The 19,454-nt window shown below is 41.1% G+C and overlaps 1 protein-coding gene across 1 annotated transcript in view; it reads left to right on the top strand.

The window, feature by feature from the left end:
• Positions 1-19,454, top strand: part of pdss2 (prenyl (decaprenyl) diphosphate synthase, subunit 2) — a 117,547-nt gene that overhangs the window by 38,358 nt on the left and 59,735 nt on the right. Inside the window, exon 2 of the mRNA XM_034159497.1 lies at positions 9,879-10,013. Within this exon, the coding sequence (XP_034015388.1) occupies positions 9,879-10,013 (135 nt within the window). The remainder of the gene's footprint in view (positions 1-9,878; positions 10,014-19,454) is intronic.

Here is a 19,454-nt window from a genome sequence, read left to right as displayed (position 1 = left end):
GAGCCCCTAACGAGCGTGTGATTCATGGAATGGGGGGTTCCCATAGGGACGTGATTAGAGGTGCTCTGTCTAACCACTCCCCAGGGAGAGGAAAGAGATATTTAATCGGCCCAGTACACAGGAGTGTGTGTGTGTGTGTGTGTGTGTGTGGTTGGCCAGGGCAGTAGTCACCTACTCAAAAAGAAAACACTATATCCTGCTGCAAAACTGATCAATATTGTTCCTGCAATGTTTATGGTTTTGCCTGAAAAATTCCGCTCTCCAGTTGGGTCATTTGCATCGGCTCATGTGGAGATATATATATATATATATATTTATTTATTTATTTTTACTTGCTAGCCACAGCGTTATTGCTGACATTCTGCTTTTTGGAATAATATCGCTGCAAATTCAAGATGTTTTTGTTGAAATGATGCATTAGAAATTAATGATAATATATTAGTATTTGTATTGCTCATAATCAAAAATACAATCAATGTAATTGCCCACTCTGATGGACGTTGTGTGGTTAGAAGGACAGGTGGTGTCTGTTCACCTCTAAATGAAACTGTCCATGAAGTGGCAAACGGGTTGACTTTGGACCTTCCAGCTGCTGTCTTGATTTTCAGATCAGAAGCTCAAAGTTGGTCCTTGTGATTTACAGTTCAGCTTAATATTGGCTTCATACTGTCTGGTCCTGAAGTATCTGGAGAGTGCATCACCCTTTTTTGGGAGTTTTCCCCCTCTGTGCACTCTGTGGATTTGAAATTAAACTGTTTAGATGTTCTTGTACCATAGACTTTCTGCTTTAATTCAGAGGTTTTAACAAAATAACAACGTTGAGGAATCAGCCATTTGCATGCTTACTTACTCTATTTTTAGAGTTCATAATTGGACAAACTGAATCTAAAGATCATTGTTGATACAAATCACTTTTACAGTCACTTTTCTTTAGACAAGTCAGGGGATGAACACATGAACTTTCTCAAGTCACTGAACATGTCCAAACTTAGTTTTCATTGACAGCTAAGATACAAAGAGTTTGGTACGTAATGTCTAGAGTGCCTTCATAGAGAGAGTGGTGACATGATGAGTCGAAAAAAATTGGTCACGTGACTCGTGGTGCCATCTTGGGTTCAAACTAGCGAGTCCCATGTACAGTGAAACTCGTATAAACTGGATATTCGCAGTCAAAGTCCCAAAGTTTTTTTATTGTTTTCCATGTAATAAACACTGTATATAACGGATTTTGTACAACAGATTTTTTTGCTCACATCAGATAAAATGTCCCGTCCGATCGCAGTATATTTGCATTAAAAGCCCCTCACATGTGGGACTGGAGTAATTTCTGTGATTAAAATCCCGGCCGTTAATTTTTTTCAAACTGCTCAGACTCGGACCTGCAGCCCGATGTGCACCTGTTAAATAAAGCTGGAAAAAGAGGAAAATGTACAGCTTACCTTTGATTTGGAGGTGATGATTGCAGAAAGAAAAGCTTGTTGAGGGTCAAATTAATCCAGAATAAAGCAAAATCCAGAGACAGAGAACTTTAAAACTGTCACACACGTCATTTCATGACACGGAGTTACAGAGCTGCAGCTGCATAAATCAGGCTTTAAATTAATTAAATAAATCATCATAAATTGTAAATTTGATAGCTTAACTACTTTTATATTTATTTTGATAGCACCTGTACCTGGATGTGTTGCTGTATGTGGTTTTAAAAAATGCGCAGTTGGAACCAAAATGGTGCCATGTTCTGAGTTGACGCCACTCTCTGAATAAAGGGACTCTAGTGATGTCTGGAGTGGGCAGTCCTCAAAACCTGAGTGACTCTGTCAGAAGGAAATGACTGCAGTGAGGGAAACCTCCAAGACTTCATGACTGATCTGGACTTGAGGGCTTCTCTGGCTGTAATTGGAGAAACTGCAGAGTGCAGTTTTTTTTTGTTTGTTTTTTTTAGTGAAGGGCTCAATCCAAACCGGTATCAGTCTGGTCTGATATTGACATTGTTCACGTAACTGATATCAGAGGCACAGGGCCGATCCACGTGCCAGTCCACACCCTTTCCATGCCGTCAAGTGAAAACATGATGCCGCTTGTGATTCACCAGCCTGCTGAATGTCAGATTAACCACGAAAATTCTTCTGGTACTACTGGCAAAAACTGTGATTTCTGTCCAGTTTTCATGAGTGGAAAACAGTGTTTGTGCTGCAGCCTGAGTTCCATTTTCAAAGACACGCAGCCTTCTGTGTAAAGAAAAGCCTCAAATCAGCCTTTGCTGCCTCACAGAAACAAACAAACAAACAAAAAAATCAGTGTGAACTTCACATGAATTTAATGAAAGAACAGGTGGTGAAGAAAGAGAAAATGTCTCCGGCTCCGTGTGTAAAAGGTGACCCACAACTCTAGTTTGTTTTGTTTTTTTCTTGTGCTGAGCAAAAAGACTTTTTAACGGTTGTTACTGTCATTTACGATTTAGTCATTTTCACTTTCAGGCAGAAAAGTGTTTCATGAAAAATGCTGTAAAACTTTCTTTTTTGAACCCTGTCACAGATTTATTGGTGTGTGAGGGCTGAAACCCAACGCCAACATTCAATTAATTACTTCTGTGTGCGTCGTGTGTCTCACTGGCTTCATCAGCAAAGGACACACACACACACACGTACATGAAGGTTAGGATCCGTTGTCTGTGTGCAAACTGCTGTGTGTTCCTCCATTTGGCAGAGAATAACTTAAAGTATCATCAGAACAATAACTGAAGACAGACTCTGTGTGTGTGTGTGTGTGTGTGTGTGTGTGTGTGTGTGTGTGTGTGTGTGTGTGTGTGTGTGTGTGTGTGTGTGTGTGTGTGTGTGTGTGTGTGTGTAACACAGCACTTCCAGCTGTGAAATTCCAGAGACAGATTGTTCTTTGTGGTTTTGAAAGCGTGTTCCGTAAACACGGCACCATTTTAAGAAATACCTGCATCCACACGAACCCACTGCAAATACTGTAGTATATATGCCAGGCCTGTATGTGGTGCTGTGTTTGGTATGTAGTTTGGGTCAGCTCTGAATGCTGCCACAAAACAACATTGATACGATTAATATTTTTAGAGAAGCTACATATATTTAGCTAACAACACTGAACCATAGGACACTGATATTTACATTCTGGACTCACCCAACAGTTGAGCAGGAGGCGGTAAATCATCTTTATATTAAAAGTCTGTGTGTGCATGTGTGCGTGTTTTTTTTTTAGTTTAGTTTTTTTTTAGTAAGTTCAATGTAAGTACATAATATAATTGTAAATGCGTTTAAAAGTACATGGATGACACAAGAAAGTGAAAACACTTATTTCCATTGTGGTCTATTTAAAAATCTAATGATAAAATAGAAGTTAAAATAATAATAAGAGCAATAATAATGGTAAGTGGACTGTATTTATATAGCGCTTTTCCATCTGAATCAGAAGCAAAACGCTTACAGTGATGCCGCACATTCATGCACCAATGTCATTGTGCTGCCATGTAAGGCCTTCACTACACACCAGGAGCAACTACGGGATTAAGGACCTTGCCCCCGGTCTGGCTGGGTTTTGAACTAAAAATCCTCTAGTCTGAAGCCCAATGCTTAACCACTAGACCATCATTACCCCGAGGTGATGGTCTACTAATAATACTGATGGTAATAATAATGATAATAATGATAATAGTGTGTATATGATAATGAGAACCTAAACAATTTATTAATACATTAAGACAGTAAATTAACTTTAAAAATTACATAATTAACAGGAAATAACAGGGTTGAGTTTCTCTAAAAACTGTTGAGGTCTAAGGTTCTAAAAACATTCTGGACTTACACACTATTTCAACTCATTGTAGAAACTTTGATACTCGTTGATTTATTACCATCCTTGAAAAATGCCAGCTACCTATTTTATAAACACGACCCAATCTAGAGCCCATGGATCCCCACAGACAACACACTACACATCTCCATGTCATCAAACTTCAGAGGGTCTGCCATGTTTTTTTTTTTTTTTTGTGCCACGTTCCCACAGAATCGTTCAGTGTAATTTCTCCCACTTTTTCTTTCTGCCCTCTCTCATCTCCACAATTCCTTATTAATACAGCATACGTCAGAATTCATTAATCCACTGAAGGTGAGTGAGTGAGTGAGAATCCGTTAATTCTCCACACCCAACAGTTGGTGGCAGTAATGCACCATGTTGGTTTGCAAATTGTCAATAAACACAAAAGAAGTGGAGCCTGCAGAACAAGCAAACAGAACAGAGCGCTGGTGATGGTCTAGTGGTTAAGGTGTTGGGCTTGAGACCACAAGATCCTCAGTTCAAATCCCAGTCTGACTGTAAAATCACTAAGGGCCCTTGGGCAAGGTCTTTAATCCCCTAGTTGTTCCCGGTGTGTAGTGGGTACCTTGTATGGCAGCACTCTGACATCGGGGTGAATGTGAGGCATTATTGTAAAGCTCTTTGAGCGCCTGATGCAGATGGAAAAGTGCTTTATAAATGCAGTCCATTTACCATTGAACATTTAACACTTTGAATGAATGAAACTCTAATATGGTTAATTTACAACCACCCAAACCCAGACAACAGCCAGGAAAAACAAATGCTAAAGGAACTGGTCATAAGAGGAAGAAGTGATCAGTCCTCAATCCAAGACATGGGAAAATAAAGAACTAAGCCTTAAATATAGTGATATTAATATCAGTTACTACCCTCAGACTTTCATCCAGCCTTGGGACTGGCCTGTGCGTGTTTGACGCTAGTTTTGAGCAACTTTTCCACGTTACAGTGCATTTATGACAGTCCATGCATTTATGACAAATGAAATGTGAATGTTTACTATAGATTTTAGCCAAAAACCAGGATGAGAAGTTAGAATTGCAACATCAATCTACAACACACAGGGTGGGTTAGAGGCAAAGCTTAAGTCTATAATGTTAAATCAGGGGTGGACAATCATGTGCCATGAAGGGCAGAGACAGGTTTTCCTTGCTACCAGTCACCTCAGCAGGTGATTTCATTAATGATCAGGTGTTTATGTTCAGGGGAGAAGCTCATCAGCAACCCACCGGCTGAGGTGATTGGTTGTAAGGAAAACCTGCAGTGTCTCTGCCCTCGTTGCCCACCACCCCTATGCTAAATATTAAATATTAACTACAAAGAACAACACTTAAATGGTAAGAAAATAAGAGTAAGTGCATGCAGTCAGTTCCAATTTAAAAATTCATGAAAATTTAAAACAAAAACAGGTTAAATCGTAACAATTTAACACTTTCAATGTTATTCTGCACAAGTGTTATTGACATGCTCAACAATGAATAACATGTAAATAAGTAACACAAAAAGTTACATAAACATGTTCAAACAAAAACTGAAATGGAAAAAAGGTGTAAACTAATGGCACTTTTATGCAGTCTGTGTTCACTAATTTCAGCCTTAAAATGCACGAAATTGCATCAAAATTTAAAAGTTTCGGTGGCTGTAGTTTGCTTTGTGCATGTACACCTGGACCAGTAGAATTTTGGTGGGGCCAGTAACTTCTTAAAGCTAATGTCTAGCCTTGTCTTCATATTTGTCGTCAATACTAGGGGAGTGGAGCCCAGCAAACAAGCAGTCAGCTCTGGGTGCATTTCTCATCCCGAGCCAGACGACGCCACCACTGGTCCTGCCACCAACAAGAAGAAAAAATGTCATTTTAAAAGCTGAAAGTCTTTTTTGCCATTATTTTTTGTGTCACAATGGTTGTCTTTATTCATGCCACAGCACAGCACACCACGGCCGTTCTTTATCAGTTCAGCATTCTACAAGTAACGAAGTTAAATCCCATTAATGAGCCACCAAAACAAACAAGAAAAAAAGGACAGTAAGTTACTCTGTTAACAACAACATAGCATCCATTACGAGCAGTAGACGCAGGTAAACTCGGTGAGAAAATTCATTATAAAAACATTTTCTTGTTTTGTGACGTCTTGTGGCTGGCTGAGGTTTAGAGAGTTGGGACTATCTAGAGCATCTAGATAGCCCCAGATAGCTGGGTCGAGCTGGTCCCCGGGCGCCGTAAAGGTGACCTGTGCTCCTAACTGGCAATTAGGATGGGTTAAATGCAGTAAACACATTTCATTGTGCAGGGAACATGTTCCTATGTGCATATGCCAATAAACTCCTTTGAATCCTTGAATCATATGACATCACTGTTTTCAGAAAAGTTGCATATTTTCTTTTTGTAGGAGTCCTTAGCCTGTTCGATGCCCTTTCTCAGGTCAGCTCTGTAGAGAGCTCCGTCTCCACTGCTGAAGGCCAAGTCATGAAACTCTCAATTTACCTGTCAATTTAAGCTCCTATCCTCACCTATGGTCATGAACTTTGGGTAATGACTGAGAGAATAAGATCACAGATACAATTGGCAAAAATTAGATTCCTCCATCGGGTGTCTGGGCTTACACTCCTGGACAGGGTGAGAAGCTCGCCAGTCTGGGAAGGACTCTGAGTAGAGCCGCTGCTTTGTGTCAAAAGGAGCCAGCTGAGCAGGTTCAGGCATCTGGTGAGGATGCCCTCTGGTCATCTCCGAAGAGTGGTTCTTCAGGCATGTCAAACTAGGAGGAGGCCTTTGAGAAGACAGAGGACACACTGGAGGGATTATATTTCCCAGCTGGTTTGGGAGTGTCTCAGGATCCCCCGGGAAGAGTTACAAGACTTGGCCGAGGATAGGGAAGTGTGGAGTGAGCTGCTTGGTTTGCTGCCACTGCACCCTGGATTGATTTAGGCCCCAAATTACTTCTATGCACACAGGAAGAGTATTTCCAGTTTTATTCACTAATCCATTTGTGGACAAATTTTTACTTCAACTTGTGTTTCTGTTCCTGTTCTTCATAAGTGTTGCATTTGTATTTTTGATGAATGTATTTTTGTATAATTGATTGTGCAGTTGGTCACGGCACCGGGAATCTTTTAGTGATGACCTCTGAGGACGCTGACTTGTGGAGATCCAACATTTTGTTTGAAACCTTGGCTTCCCCCCAAAGCACCGATTCTACAAGTACGTCCTAAAATCCAGCCAAAGGCTTCCCCAGAAACCCGAAATTGTGGCAGGCAGCAGAAGCTTCATCCATCACTTTGATGTGACATGGTGAATAAAAGCTGAAATCTGTCCTGTAACTGTTGTTTTCTGAGGCTGTTAAGCCGACATACTTACTGAATCAAATGGAATATGTGTAGGAGGCCGAGGTCTGTGTGTGAATGTTATGTTGCTGTAGGTTATGTGCGGTGTGTTTGTGTCATTTTCCAACCAGCATGGAACTAAATGATGTTTAGCCCGATGAAACCTCAGAACACTGACAAATGAGATTTCTCAGCCTTTATGACATCAGGCTCATAGCATCTACATCTCTGAGTGCAGTTTGTCATCTGCAGCCTCGTTACACCGCGTAGCGCCGCTTTGTAAACGCTGACTTTGTGATGAACGTACCATGAAGATTAAAAATATTCTAACTAATCTCTTGATTCGGTTTAGGAGGAATCATTTTGTCAGGTTTAAAAAAAGCCTTGTCTGTTGAGAAACTATCCATTTCTCAACAGACAAGGCTTTTTTAAATTCACTTAGTTCACTTAAAAAAAAAAAAACAGTTAACAGAAGAACAAAGAAAAAACTCAAACTGTAAGTGTAAATGTCACATAATCAGTCATTTTCTGGATTTTTGATTGGTCAGAATTGGATTGATAAAACACCAGTCTTGCACCAGTCGGACTCGTTCTGTCATCAGTGCGCTTCATAACCGACAGCTTGTTTACACCAACGGTGCAAATAGTTCTTTGCTGTTGGCTCTCCAGCAGCGCTGCGTCACACGTTTCAAAATGCTTCACATCAGACGTAGACAAAGTGAATTTTGGATGGATACGCCCTCTGGTACATGTCTGACGGGCTAATCAGCGCGTTCCATAGGACTACCGCTGTTGCTCCTCATCATCTTGCCTTGTCAGTGTTTTTCTTTTGTGAATAGACAGTGGACCGGTCTGCAGCCAGGGGGCGATGGAGGGTCAGAGCCCCCCCCCCCCCCCCACACACACACACACATATCATTTGTGTGTATTATATTAATAATAATAATGACTATATCCTTCGTCCTTCGATCCTTCTTTGTCCTTTGGCCTCTATATTAGAAATATTACTAGGACTGCTTTCTTCCACCTGCGAAATACAGCGAAGATTCGTCCCATCCTGTCTATGGCTGATGCTGAGACCCTGATCCATGCATTTATCTTCTAGATTGGACTACTGCAATGTTCTATTTTCTGGTTTACCACAGTCTAGCATTAGGGCTCTCCAATTGGTTCAAAATGCTGCAGCCAGACTTTTAACAGGAAGCAGAAAGTTTGACCACATTACACCCATTTTTGCGTCTCTTCACTGGCTTCCTGTCCCAGTGAAATCAGATTTTAAGGTTCTGCTACTAACCTATAAAATTATTCATGGACTGGCACCTCCCTACATAGCTGACCTAATTAAACCTTACGTACTGGCCCAGGCTTTACGTTCTCAGGGTGCAGAACTACTTTGTGTCCCTAAGGTGAATAAGAAGTCTGCGGGTCACAGAGCTTTCTCTTATCGTGCTCCTGTTCTGTGGAATGATCTCCCTGTGTCAATAAAACAGTCAGATTCTGTGGAGATTTTCAAGTCCAGAGTTAAGCACTTATTTTCCCTTTCATATGGCTAGCATACTGGTATAGTTTTGTTTTACTCTTTTAATTCATTTATCAGTAATTGGAGCGGGCCGCGGCCTCAACTTTACCTAAATTCTGGGTCTTTTAGTGAAGTTTAGGGCTAGTGGCCGGCGATCACCTTAGTATTTCTTCTGTTTTTCTTGTTGTTTAATGCTGACAAAGTATACAGTATTTGTTGTCTTTCTGATGCCTGATTGTTTTGTTTTTTTCTCTGTTTAAGTTGCGGCTCCATCCAGAGATGGGAGTTGTATTTGTGTTGGCGATCCTCCTGTCCTGTGCACCAACAGCAATTCTTGTATATTCGTCCGTGAATTGGTCTGTGAATTGTTCTGTAATTTATGTTTGTAGCATGGCCCAAGCAGAAGGTCACCCCTTTGAGTCTGGTCTGCTTGAGGTTTCTTCCTCAGAGGGAGTTTTTTTTCTTACCACTGTTGCTCTGGGGGTTGGTAAGATTAGACCTTACCTGTGTGAAGCGCCTTGAGGCAACTCTGTTGTGATTTGGCGCTATATAAATGAAAATAAATTGAAATTAAAACTATAAGAATGAATGCATTTTCACCAGCTAAAACACATCCACCACCAGTGGGATTTGATTCATGTTCTTCAAACTAATTTGCTGAGAGTATTAAATTGATGAGCCATACAAAAACCTGTTTGTGTTATAAAATACTAAGTAAATAAATGAACGAATAAAATAAAACCATACAATGCAACAGATATTTGGTCCATATACGGTTAGTGCGCTTGTTTCCAGTGTGGAAGGTTCCTGTTTTGTATGTAATGTGGGGATGTGTCACGAAGGGCATCCGGCATAAAACTTGTTCCAAATCAACATGCAGATCGACCTCTGATCGGCTGTGATGACCTCGAGTGAAAACCAAGCTCGAAGCTAAAGGGACTTACTATAAATTAGGACCTTTCAGCTTTAACTTTTGAAAGCAGAACTGCCAGTGTTGTATTTATTCAAATTCCACAGAACTGTTCGGTGCCGTGGTGAAGTCAGCCATTGTTTGTCTTTGCAAATACTGCATCATAACACAGACGTACCTCAGTGAATATGTACTGAAGTGGTCAGCGCCGGGCCGTGGTGCGTACGACACGTGTGATACTCTGGACACATCTGCACTCTTGTGTTAAACCAGTGTTTGGTGTTTCTTTTCCTGCAGAGGCTTCGTCTACGACAGCAAGAACAATCTTCAGATGAGGGGACTCGTTGTTTTGCTCATGTCAAAAGCGGCGGGGCCGAGCCACGCAGCACATGATCTCCTGGACCAGAACATGGTCAGCGGCATCTATAGCAGGTAAAGATCCAGAAATGAATCCACCGTCATATTACTGTGAACCAGAGCGAGCTACAGCACACAAACTACTCCGTACTGTTTCTGTATTCACTTAAAGCACAATAAATAAAATATTCTTTCCATTGTACTCGTAAGCATTATTTGTATCCTAACTGTCTAGTAGCAGTGATTCACAGCACCTCTGCTGGGATGAATGAGGGCGCTCTGAGGGCGCTGTTAGCTTCTCATTGCTCAGCGCGCTGCTTTTCCGGCTCTCTCATCGTGAGTCGGTGCCAGAGAAAACAAAATTAATTTACCTCAGAATCACAATTAACAATTCATAATCTGTTCAAAACTTTAAAAAATCAATTTCTAAAATACTGTCTGTTTTGATCCAGTTTCTCCTCACTTGCTATAAATGTAGAATGGCTGTCGCATGTGCTTCTCCGCTTCCAGATAATAGTTAGCGCTGCGTTATCTCTGCTCATTAGGATGGAGCAGCAACAAAGTCCACCCGCTCCGTAGGCCCGTCACAGTAATTACTATGCTGACTTACTGCAGAGCACCCAAACACAGCTCTCGCTTTGTGAGTACAGAGACTGGATGGCCCTGAGAAGGGACCCCCTCATTCCAAACTCCCACAGTATCTCCCGGGGTACCTGATCATACACCTTCTCCAAGTCCACAAAACACATGTAGACTGGGTGGTCCTACTCCCAGGCCCCCTCCAGGATCCTTGTGAGAGTGAAGAGCTGGTCGGTTGTTCCACAACCAGGACGGAACCCACATTGTTCCTCTTCAATCAGAGGTTCGACTATCGGCTGAACCCTCCTTTCCAGCTCACTGGAGTAGACTTTACCAGGAAGGCTGAGTAGTGTGATGCCCCCATAGTTGGCACACACTCTGTATCTTAACTGTACTGTTAACATACACTTAACAATATTCTACAGTAAATAATTGTCTAAACAGGAGACGTGGGATTGAAATAATACTAAAAATTGTACTTTTGGTGTAATAGTATACTGTCCTATAAAGTCTGTGTCTCTCTCTCTCTCTCTCTCTCTCTCTCAGTGAGGAGGTTTACAGAGTTTATGTCCTTGCACTCATATGATGTCATGGTTTTAGGAAATTCCACTCAACTTTAATATATATTTGCCTATAAACTGCATAGATCGCCAAGAAATTTCCTCTTTAGAACCCTGAAATAACACACAGGGACACTTGAGCGTCCTGTCAAGTTATTTTTTGGACACACAGTGGACTCTCTGAACTCTGTGATCTGATGAAGGATGTTACGACGCCGGTGAGACAGCAGGTCGTCCTGCTGTATGCTTGAACATGTGAGTGACCTGATGAATAGTTTTTACATGTACCAAAGAAATCCAGGTGTGTTGATCTGATTTCTCATGATCAGGTAACAGTCGTTATTGGGGGGTTCCCATGATGCACTGTTTCTTTCTCTTTTTGTTCTGTATGCATCACTCCGCATTTAATCATTAGTGATCGATCTCTGCCCCCTTCCACAGCATGTCTTTTTCCTGGTTCTCTCCCTCAGCCCCAACCAGTCTCAGCAGAAGACTGCCCCTCCCTGAGCCTGGTTCTGCTGGAGGTTTCTTCCTGTTAAAAGGGAGTTTTTCCTTCCCACTGTAGCCAAGTGCTTGCTCACAGGGGGTCGTTTTGACCGTTGGGGTTTTTCATAATTATTGTATGGCCTTGCCTTACAATATAAAGCGCCTTGGGGCAACTGTTTGTTGTGATTTGGCACTATATAAAAGAAAAGTTGATTGATTGATTGATTATTGGATAAAGCATATCAGATTTTGCTGTTACATGATTCGTTAAAGAGGGACTACCTTAAAAATAATTTGTATTTTATCTGATAAAACATACTAAAAACATGCAGTTCCCACTCTTCTTAGGAGTCTTTTTTGTTTTGTTTTTGATAATTAATAAATCATTTTTTAAAAATGATACAGAACACATCTGATTGGTGAGAAATTTTATGACGTATGTGTGTGGGGACTGAGTTCCTGCCTTAATGTATCCATGTTGAATTCTATGTGCATGAGAGGGGGACTGTCAATGAGACAGACTGACAAAAGTTTCACAAAGTTCAGGTGCGATCAGCGCGACTGTCACAGACGGCGTGCGCCTGTGACTTGGCCGGCTGTTTATATGGTTGTCTGTAAATAGAGCCTGACTTATTATTATTATTATTATTATCACTTATTGATGCAGCCACGAACGTGATGATGACCCACAATTCCTCACTTGTCCCGCTGAAAATGGGTTTGAAACAAAAAAAATGTGTTGAAAGACGCTGCAGTCCCAAAGTTATTTGACTTCAGTAAGTGTGTAAATGTGAGGTGAGTCACAGCCAACGTGAGCCCCAGAAACAAATTATAAATTCAAATATGAAGTCCTATCTTACCTGAAGAAAACTTAAGCCTCTGTCACACCGAGGCCAGTTTAGAGTTGCGTCTTGCAGCGTACCAACTACACCGCAATACGCAACTCTACACTGAGTTTAAGCAGCTCTATGTGAAGTTTTTGCTCCCTTACACGGTAGTACAACCCCTGGCAATAATTATGGAATCACCGGCCTCTGAGGATGTTCATTCAGTTGTTTAATTTTGTAGAAAAAAGCAGATCACAGACATGACACAAAACTAAAGTCATTTCAAATGGCAACTTTCTGGCTTTAAGAAACACTATAAGAATTCAGGAAAAAAAATTGTGGCAGTCAGTAACGGTTACTTTTTTAGACCAAGCAGAGGGAAAAAAATATGGAATCACTCAATTCTGAGGAAAAAATTATGGAATCACCCTGTAAATTTTCATCCCCAAGACTAACACCTGCATCAAATCAGATCTGCTCGTTAGTATGCATCTAAAAAGGAGTGATCACACCTTGGAGAGCTGTTGCACCAAGTGGACTGACATGAATCATGGCTCCAACACGAGAAATGTCAATTGAAACAAAGGAGAGGATTATCAAACTCTTAAAAGAGGGTAAATCATCACGCAATGTTGCAAAAAGATGTTGGTTGTTCACAGTCAGCTGTGTCTAAATTCTGGACCAAATACAAACAACATGCGAAGGTTGTTAAAGGCAAACATACTGGTAGACCAAGGAAGACATCAAAGCGTCAAGACAGAAAACTTAAAGCAATATGTCTCAAAAATTGAAAATGCACAACAAAACAAATGAGGAACGAATGGGAGGAAACTGGAGGAAACTGGAGTCAACGTCTGTGACCGAACTGTAAGAAACTGCCTAAAGGAAATGGGATTTACATACAGAAAAGCTAAACGAAAACCATCATTAACACCTAAACAGAAAAAAAACAAGGTTACAATGGGCTAAGGAAAAGCAATCGTGGACTGTGGATGACTGGATGAAAGTCATATTCAGTGATGAATCTCGAATCTGCATTGGGCAAGGTGATGATGCTGGAACGTTTGTTTGGTGCCGTTCCAATGAGATTTATAAAGATGACTGCCTGAAGAGAACATGTAAATTTCCACAGTCATTGATGATATGGGGCTGCATGTCAGGTAAAGGCACTGGGGAGATGGCTGTCATTACATCATCAATAAATGCACAAGTTTACGTTGATATTTTGGACACTTTTCTTATCCCATCAATTGAAAGGATGTTTGGGGATGATGAAATCATTTTTCAAGATGATAATGCATCTTGCCATAGAGCAAAAACTGTGAAAACATTCCTTTCAAAAAGACACATAGGGTCAATGTCATGGCCTGCAAATAGTCCGGATCTTAATCCAATTGAAAATCTTTGGTGGAAGTTGAAGAAAATGGTCCATGACAAGTCTCCAACCTGCAAAGCTGATCTGGCAACAGCAATCAGAGAAAGTTGGAGCCAGATTGATGAAGAGTACTGTTTGTCACTCATTAAGTCCATGCCTCAGAGACTGCAAGCTGTTATAGAAGTCAGAGGTGGTGCAACAAAATACTAGTGATGTGTTGGAGCGTTCTTTTGTTTTTCATGATTCCATAATTTTTTCCTTAGAATTGAGTGAGTCCGTATTTTTTTCCCTCTGCTTGGTCTAAAAAAGTAACCGTTACTGACTGCCACAATTTTTTTTTCCTGATTTCTTATAGTGTTTCTTAAAGCCAGAAAGTTGCCATTTGAAATGACTTTAGTTTTGTGTCATGTCTGTGATCTGCTTTTTTTCTACAAAATTAAACAACTGAATGAACATCCTCCGATGCCGGTGATTCCATAATTATTGCCAGGGGTTGCATGTTCAGAGTTATGTGAGGTGGACACAAAAAATTATACATGTTTAATTTTTCTGTGTCGAGCACTGGACACAGAAAGCACGCAGTTTTTAAGCAGGTCTGCACAAAACTGCGCTACTGTATGCAAATCTACACAACACCAGGCAATTGTACACATCCAAACACTGAGTGTGTGCATCCAGAGTGAGTCAGCTGGAGAACAGGTGGAGCACGCGTGTGTGGGTGCATAATCCACACAGCGCCTGTGCGTGTTTACAACAGGGGATCGACCTGGCGGCCGTGTGCATGCTCAGAACAGGTAATCTAACCTGATCTGCACCCGCAGCGCCTGTGCGTGCTTAAAACAGACAATCGAACAGGCTGAACGAGCCGTTGCGTGTGCATGGGCTGTCTACAGCAGGGATGCATCCGTTTATGCACTTCAGTCATCCGATAATCAGAAAACATTGTTGCATTCTTTCAATTCATAAACTGGATTTCTTTCGAAATCCAGAGGACGGAAGCAGCAGAGCAAAAAAGAGCAGAGCAGACAGTGATGTCACAAGTCAACTGAGCTTTCTGGGAATAGTGAGAGCTGAAAGGTAAAGACGGATGTAGACCTGCTGTTGTTGCTCTTGAAGTATGAAACTCTAAACTCTCTTTTCTCGTTGTATTTTTGTGGATTGTCGCTCCACGTATCGCGTTCAACGGCTACATTGAAAACAAATGCACATGGACAGCGGGGGGTGTGGGGGTGGGGTGAGTTTTTACGACAGATTTGTGACACATGTACTCCAGAGCTGTAGGGGGAGCTACGTAGAGAAGAATGCAACTAAAATAAAACATGAGAAAACAGTGACAAAAAGAGCAGAGTTGCACAGAGTGGAATGTTTTCAGTTGAGTAAAATAGAATTTGAAAGCTGGTGTGAACGTAAGCGCATGTCTGCAGCTCTAACTGCACTCACATCTCTTTGTGGTGCTTTTTGTTGTTATTTCTGTGTAACGCTAATGTAATATTTGCTACATTGAACTATGCAAATGCTGTTGGAGCTAATTACCAACTGCATTTATGAAAAAGTTGTCCCCTTTTCTTTTTCCACAATAATTAATGTATGTATATGTACTGTATTTTCTGGAGTATTAGAGGCAAATATCAAAAAATGTCTCTTAAGCCCCGGTCACACGGCACAAACGAAGGACACACAAGTCAAAACAAAACAAGAAATCTGCACTTACGTTGACTTTTGGAGACATTGTTTAACCGTCGTCCAGTTTCGTTCCTGTTCCCGACGACAACCTCATTTCGTCTGTATTCCATTTTGCTTTCGGTCTTGACGGTTCCTCATTGTTTGCATCGTTCCCGTACCATCAGCATTCCATTTGATTGTCACCCCCCCCAAGGCCGACATCTTGACAATATCTGAACGTATCACTAACTAAAGATCTGACAAACTGAACATGACTCGTCCAAGTGTGAGACGAAAAGCAACGTTTTCATACAGAAACGATAGCGGCAAGAGCGTTTTATCAACTACTTTAACTATTTACGCATGTTGCAGCCGTCTCTAGCTGGAATGTGTGTGTCTACACACACGCTGTTGTAGTGAAGACAAACCTGTTGTCAAGACAACCAGATCTCGCAGGTGCTTTGGCGCACACACGTTAGCTGCAGAAATGATCACAGGCTGGCGCTCGGTCTGATAGCCGCTGTCAAGTCACGTCATCATGAATGTTTTGTTTTGATTTTGTTTAAAGCATCAAGGTCGCCGTTCACTTCGTTTTTCTTTTGTTAGTTTCGGTTTCATTTCGTTCTTTTATGCGCTCTGACCTCGCAGGCTTTTCTGTGATGGGAGAAGTGCCGGCTCATTCGTCCACTTTTTCTCGACGATTTCTGACTTTGTGACTTTTTTCGTTCATTCAGCGATCACCGTGTGACCGGACCCTTAAAGAGGAAAAAAACGACATGTACAAGTTGCACCTTTTCTGTGTTATGAGCTCTTTAATTAGGGATTTTTGTGCGTTTTTATTACTTGCATTTATTCGTTGATTACTGGATTTTTGTTTTGTTTAGTGCTTTGATTCTTGGGAAAGTTCTGTATAACTAGTAATAATATCAAACGTGACTTTTCAGTTATTCTTAGGGATCAGATGTCTTTAAGGACGGGATCGTTGTAATATTATGAAGCATCAGTTGTATTAAAAGCAGCCTGTCTGCCATTTATTAGTGTCCATCTTCTAGCTCTTTTATTTTTTCTCCCCTCTTCACGTGTGGTTTCAGTTTGGGTGAAACTGTAGGCAGCCTGATCATGTGTAATGTTGTACTGTAGAACCATAAAAGTGTACAGTCAGCAGAGTAACAAAGCCACTTTTAAACGGTAGCTGAAGAAGAAATAGTGAAATAAAATCCTTGTTTCTGGTAATTCTATCGTTTTTCTCTGTGGTTGTTGTCTGTATCCGTTCCTGTAAAACAGGCAGCCGGTGAATCTCAGAGAATCTGCTCACATTCCTGCGTTTGTGATGTGGAATAATTATTTAGTCGCAGCAGTAATTCAATTTTAAGTCATGTTATTTGGAACTTAGGTGAATTGGAAGCACTGTGATAATTTTGACATTACACCATTCAGTTCCTTTTCATTTTTTTAACAGGTTCAGTATCAGCTGTTCTCCACTGATTAAAATTAATTCCTTGTGCATTCCCATTTTTTTTTTTCAGGAGTTTGTTTTTTTTTTTTTAAGATTTACCAACTTACAATATTTTAACGGGGCCCTTAAACTTTTTTTTTTTTTTTTGAAGGCCCTCTTACGCAGGATGGTGTCATTTGTGAGTGTTGTATGTTCTAAAACTTTGCTGAGACACACAAGGGCCATGAAAGCACCTTTCTTTGTAACTGCTTCAGCGTCCCTTGCATGTTGTTAATCATCATCCGTGGAGTTTTGGCGCTACAGCTGGTGGCACATCTCACAGAGATCTGCCAATTTATAGACGTGTATTTGCTGGATTTGAGTGGTTTGCCGTGGTCTAAAAGCATGACGTCATATTTCCTCACTGTTCGTGTGCGAGAGAGAGCGCAGTAGTGGACAAAATGAGCTAAATATTAAATGCTTCATTTTCCACACTCATCAGATTGGGTTTATCTTGTGTGTGCATGCTTTTCTCCATCATTCAAGCGGGCAGCATCAGCTAAATCATCAGAAAAATATCGTTGGATAATTAGCACCTTTCACTGGATTTTCTGTGGCTGAGAAACAATTGACAGCTGTGACAAATGGAATCAAATATTTTTTAGAACCATTTCAGGGACTGAAAAAAGTGACTGTTGTCTTTTTATCAATTTGTCCTCTTTTGACTGGACTGGCGCTCCACATGGAGACCTGAGTCAAACTCTTTTTTACCGCCCTGGTACGAAATATGGGGGGATATAGCAATCAGCATGTCAGTCCATCTCTTTGTGGACTTCTCAAGTGCATTTAACACCCTGCAACCACATCTCATGGGATGTAAGCTGCTCGAGATGAACACCAACCCTCACCTCATCCTTTGGGTTCTCTTCTTTCTCTCTAGGAGGGAACAGAGGGTCAGGGTAAATGGTCATCTCAGCTCGATCAGGACAGTAGCCACAGATTCACCCCAGGGCTCAGTCACCTCTCCACTTCTCTTCACTCTGTACACTAATGACTGCAGGAGCACTACCCCCGGAATAACATATATCAAATATTCTGATGACACTATTATCATGGACTCCACTAACACAGATGGCCTTCTACAGGCTGAAATAGACATTTTTTTCACTGTGGTGCAGAGACAGTTGTTTGGATTTAAATGTATCCAAGACCAAGGAAATGGTTGTCCTTTTCCACCATGGACACTCCACCACTCCCACACTTACAGCTAACAATGAAGTAATAGAAACGGTCCACTCATACAAATACTTAGGTACAATAATTGATAACAAACTCACATTTCAACTCAACACAGAACAAATCTTCTTGAAATGTCAACAGCGCCTTTTTTTTCTCTGTAAACTTCGCAAATTACATGTTCACCACTCAATTCTTGCAGTTTTTTTTATAAATGCTTCATAGAATCCATCCTCACGTTCAATATCACAGCCTGGTTTGGTTCACTCAGTCTCACCCATCGTAACACTCTCAATAAAGTCATCAATATCAGCAGCAAAATCATTGGACAGCAGCAGGACTCACTCACCTCCATCACCACAGAGTTGTGAGGAAATCCACGCAGATCTCCACAGACCCCACTCACACTCTGCACCAGCACTACACCTTCTTACCATCAGTTCGCAGGTTTAGGTCCCTGCCTCTTAGGACTAAGAGGGCCATCTCCAGTTTCCTGCCCACCTCGATCCGCCTGCTGAACAGCAGCTAATGTGACTAGTTCTTTAAGCAGGCTGTGCTTGGTTTTTACTGGCTTTTGTAATTATATTTATTAAGTGTTAATGAAGTGTTGATTTTTATGGAATTTTATCATGTATGAAATGTGTGTTTCTGCTCGTGTTGGCGCTTTGTCTGCAAATGAAGTTCCTAACGGATAAATAAAGTTATTTTGATTTGATTTGATCCATTTTTGCTTGTTGCCACAATATCTCAAGAACTAGTCAACCAATTTCATTCATATTTTGCATAAGGGTGTACTCGGGTGATCCCCTGACACTTTGTATTACTAATTTTCTTTGGGGGGGACTGGGGGGAGGGCATGTCATCTCCTGTTGACCCTTGTTTAAACAATTCATGGAAAAAGACAAAGCTGATGGTGACTGCACAATGAACTTAATGTTAATTGTGGACCATCTTAATGTCCATTTATATCTTAAAACGTTCCACACGTGAGGTGTTTTCATGTAGGTGCTGTCAGGTGCACAGCAGTGGGGAGAAAAAAAAAAACACACACAAAATCTCAACTGAATGAGCACTGTACAGAAATGTGGAGAAAGGATTCATTCAATATTCAGCTCATGTTGTCTGTCATGATAACAGCTTGTTAATGCTACATCTTCATAACTAATCGGCGAGCAGATTGTTTGTCTGACGTGACTTGCGTTTTCGCTGAGAGCCCACCTGCATGTCCACTTGTGCTGAATTTACACTGGAGCAGAACCCCAGAATGAACCATCAGAAACAGTGGCTGATGGTTCACAAAGTTTTTCAGGTTTTGATGGTTTTTCTACAGAAACAGTAGAAGACAAATCTTTGCAC

The sequence above is a fragment of the Thalassophryne amazonica genome, chromosome 19 (assembly GCF_902500255.1).
Source record: "Thalassophryne amazonica chromosome 19, fThaAma1.1, whole genome shotgun sequence".
Lineage (NCBI taxonomy): Eukaryota > Metazoa > Chordata > Actinopteri > Batrachoidiformes > Batrachoididae > Thalassophryne > Thalassophryne amazonica.
The sequence above is the reverse complement of the archived record's forward strand: the minus strand, read 5'-3'. Positions and strand labels throughout refer to the sequence as shown.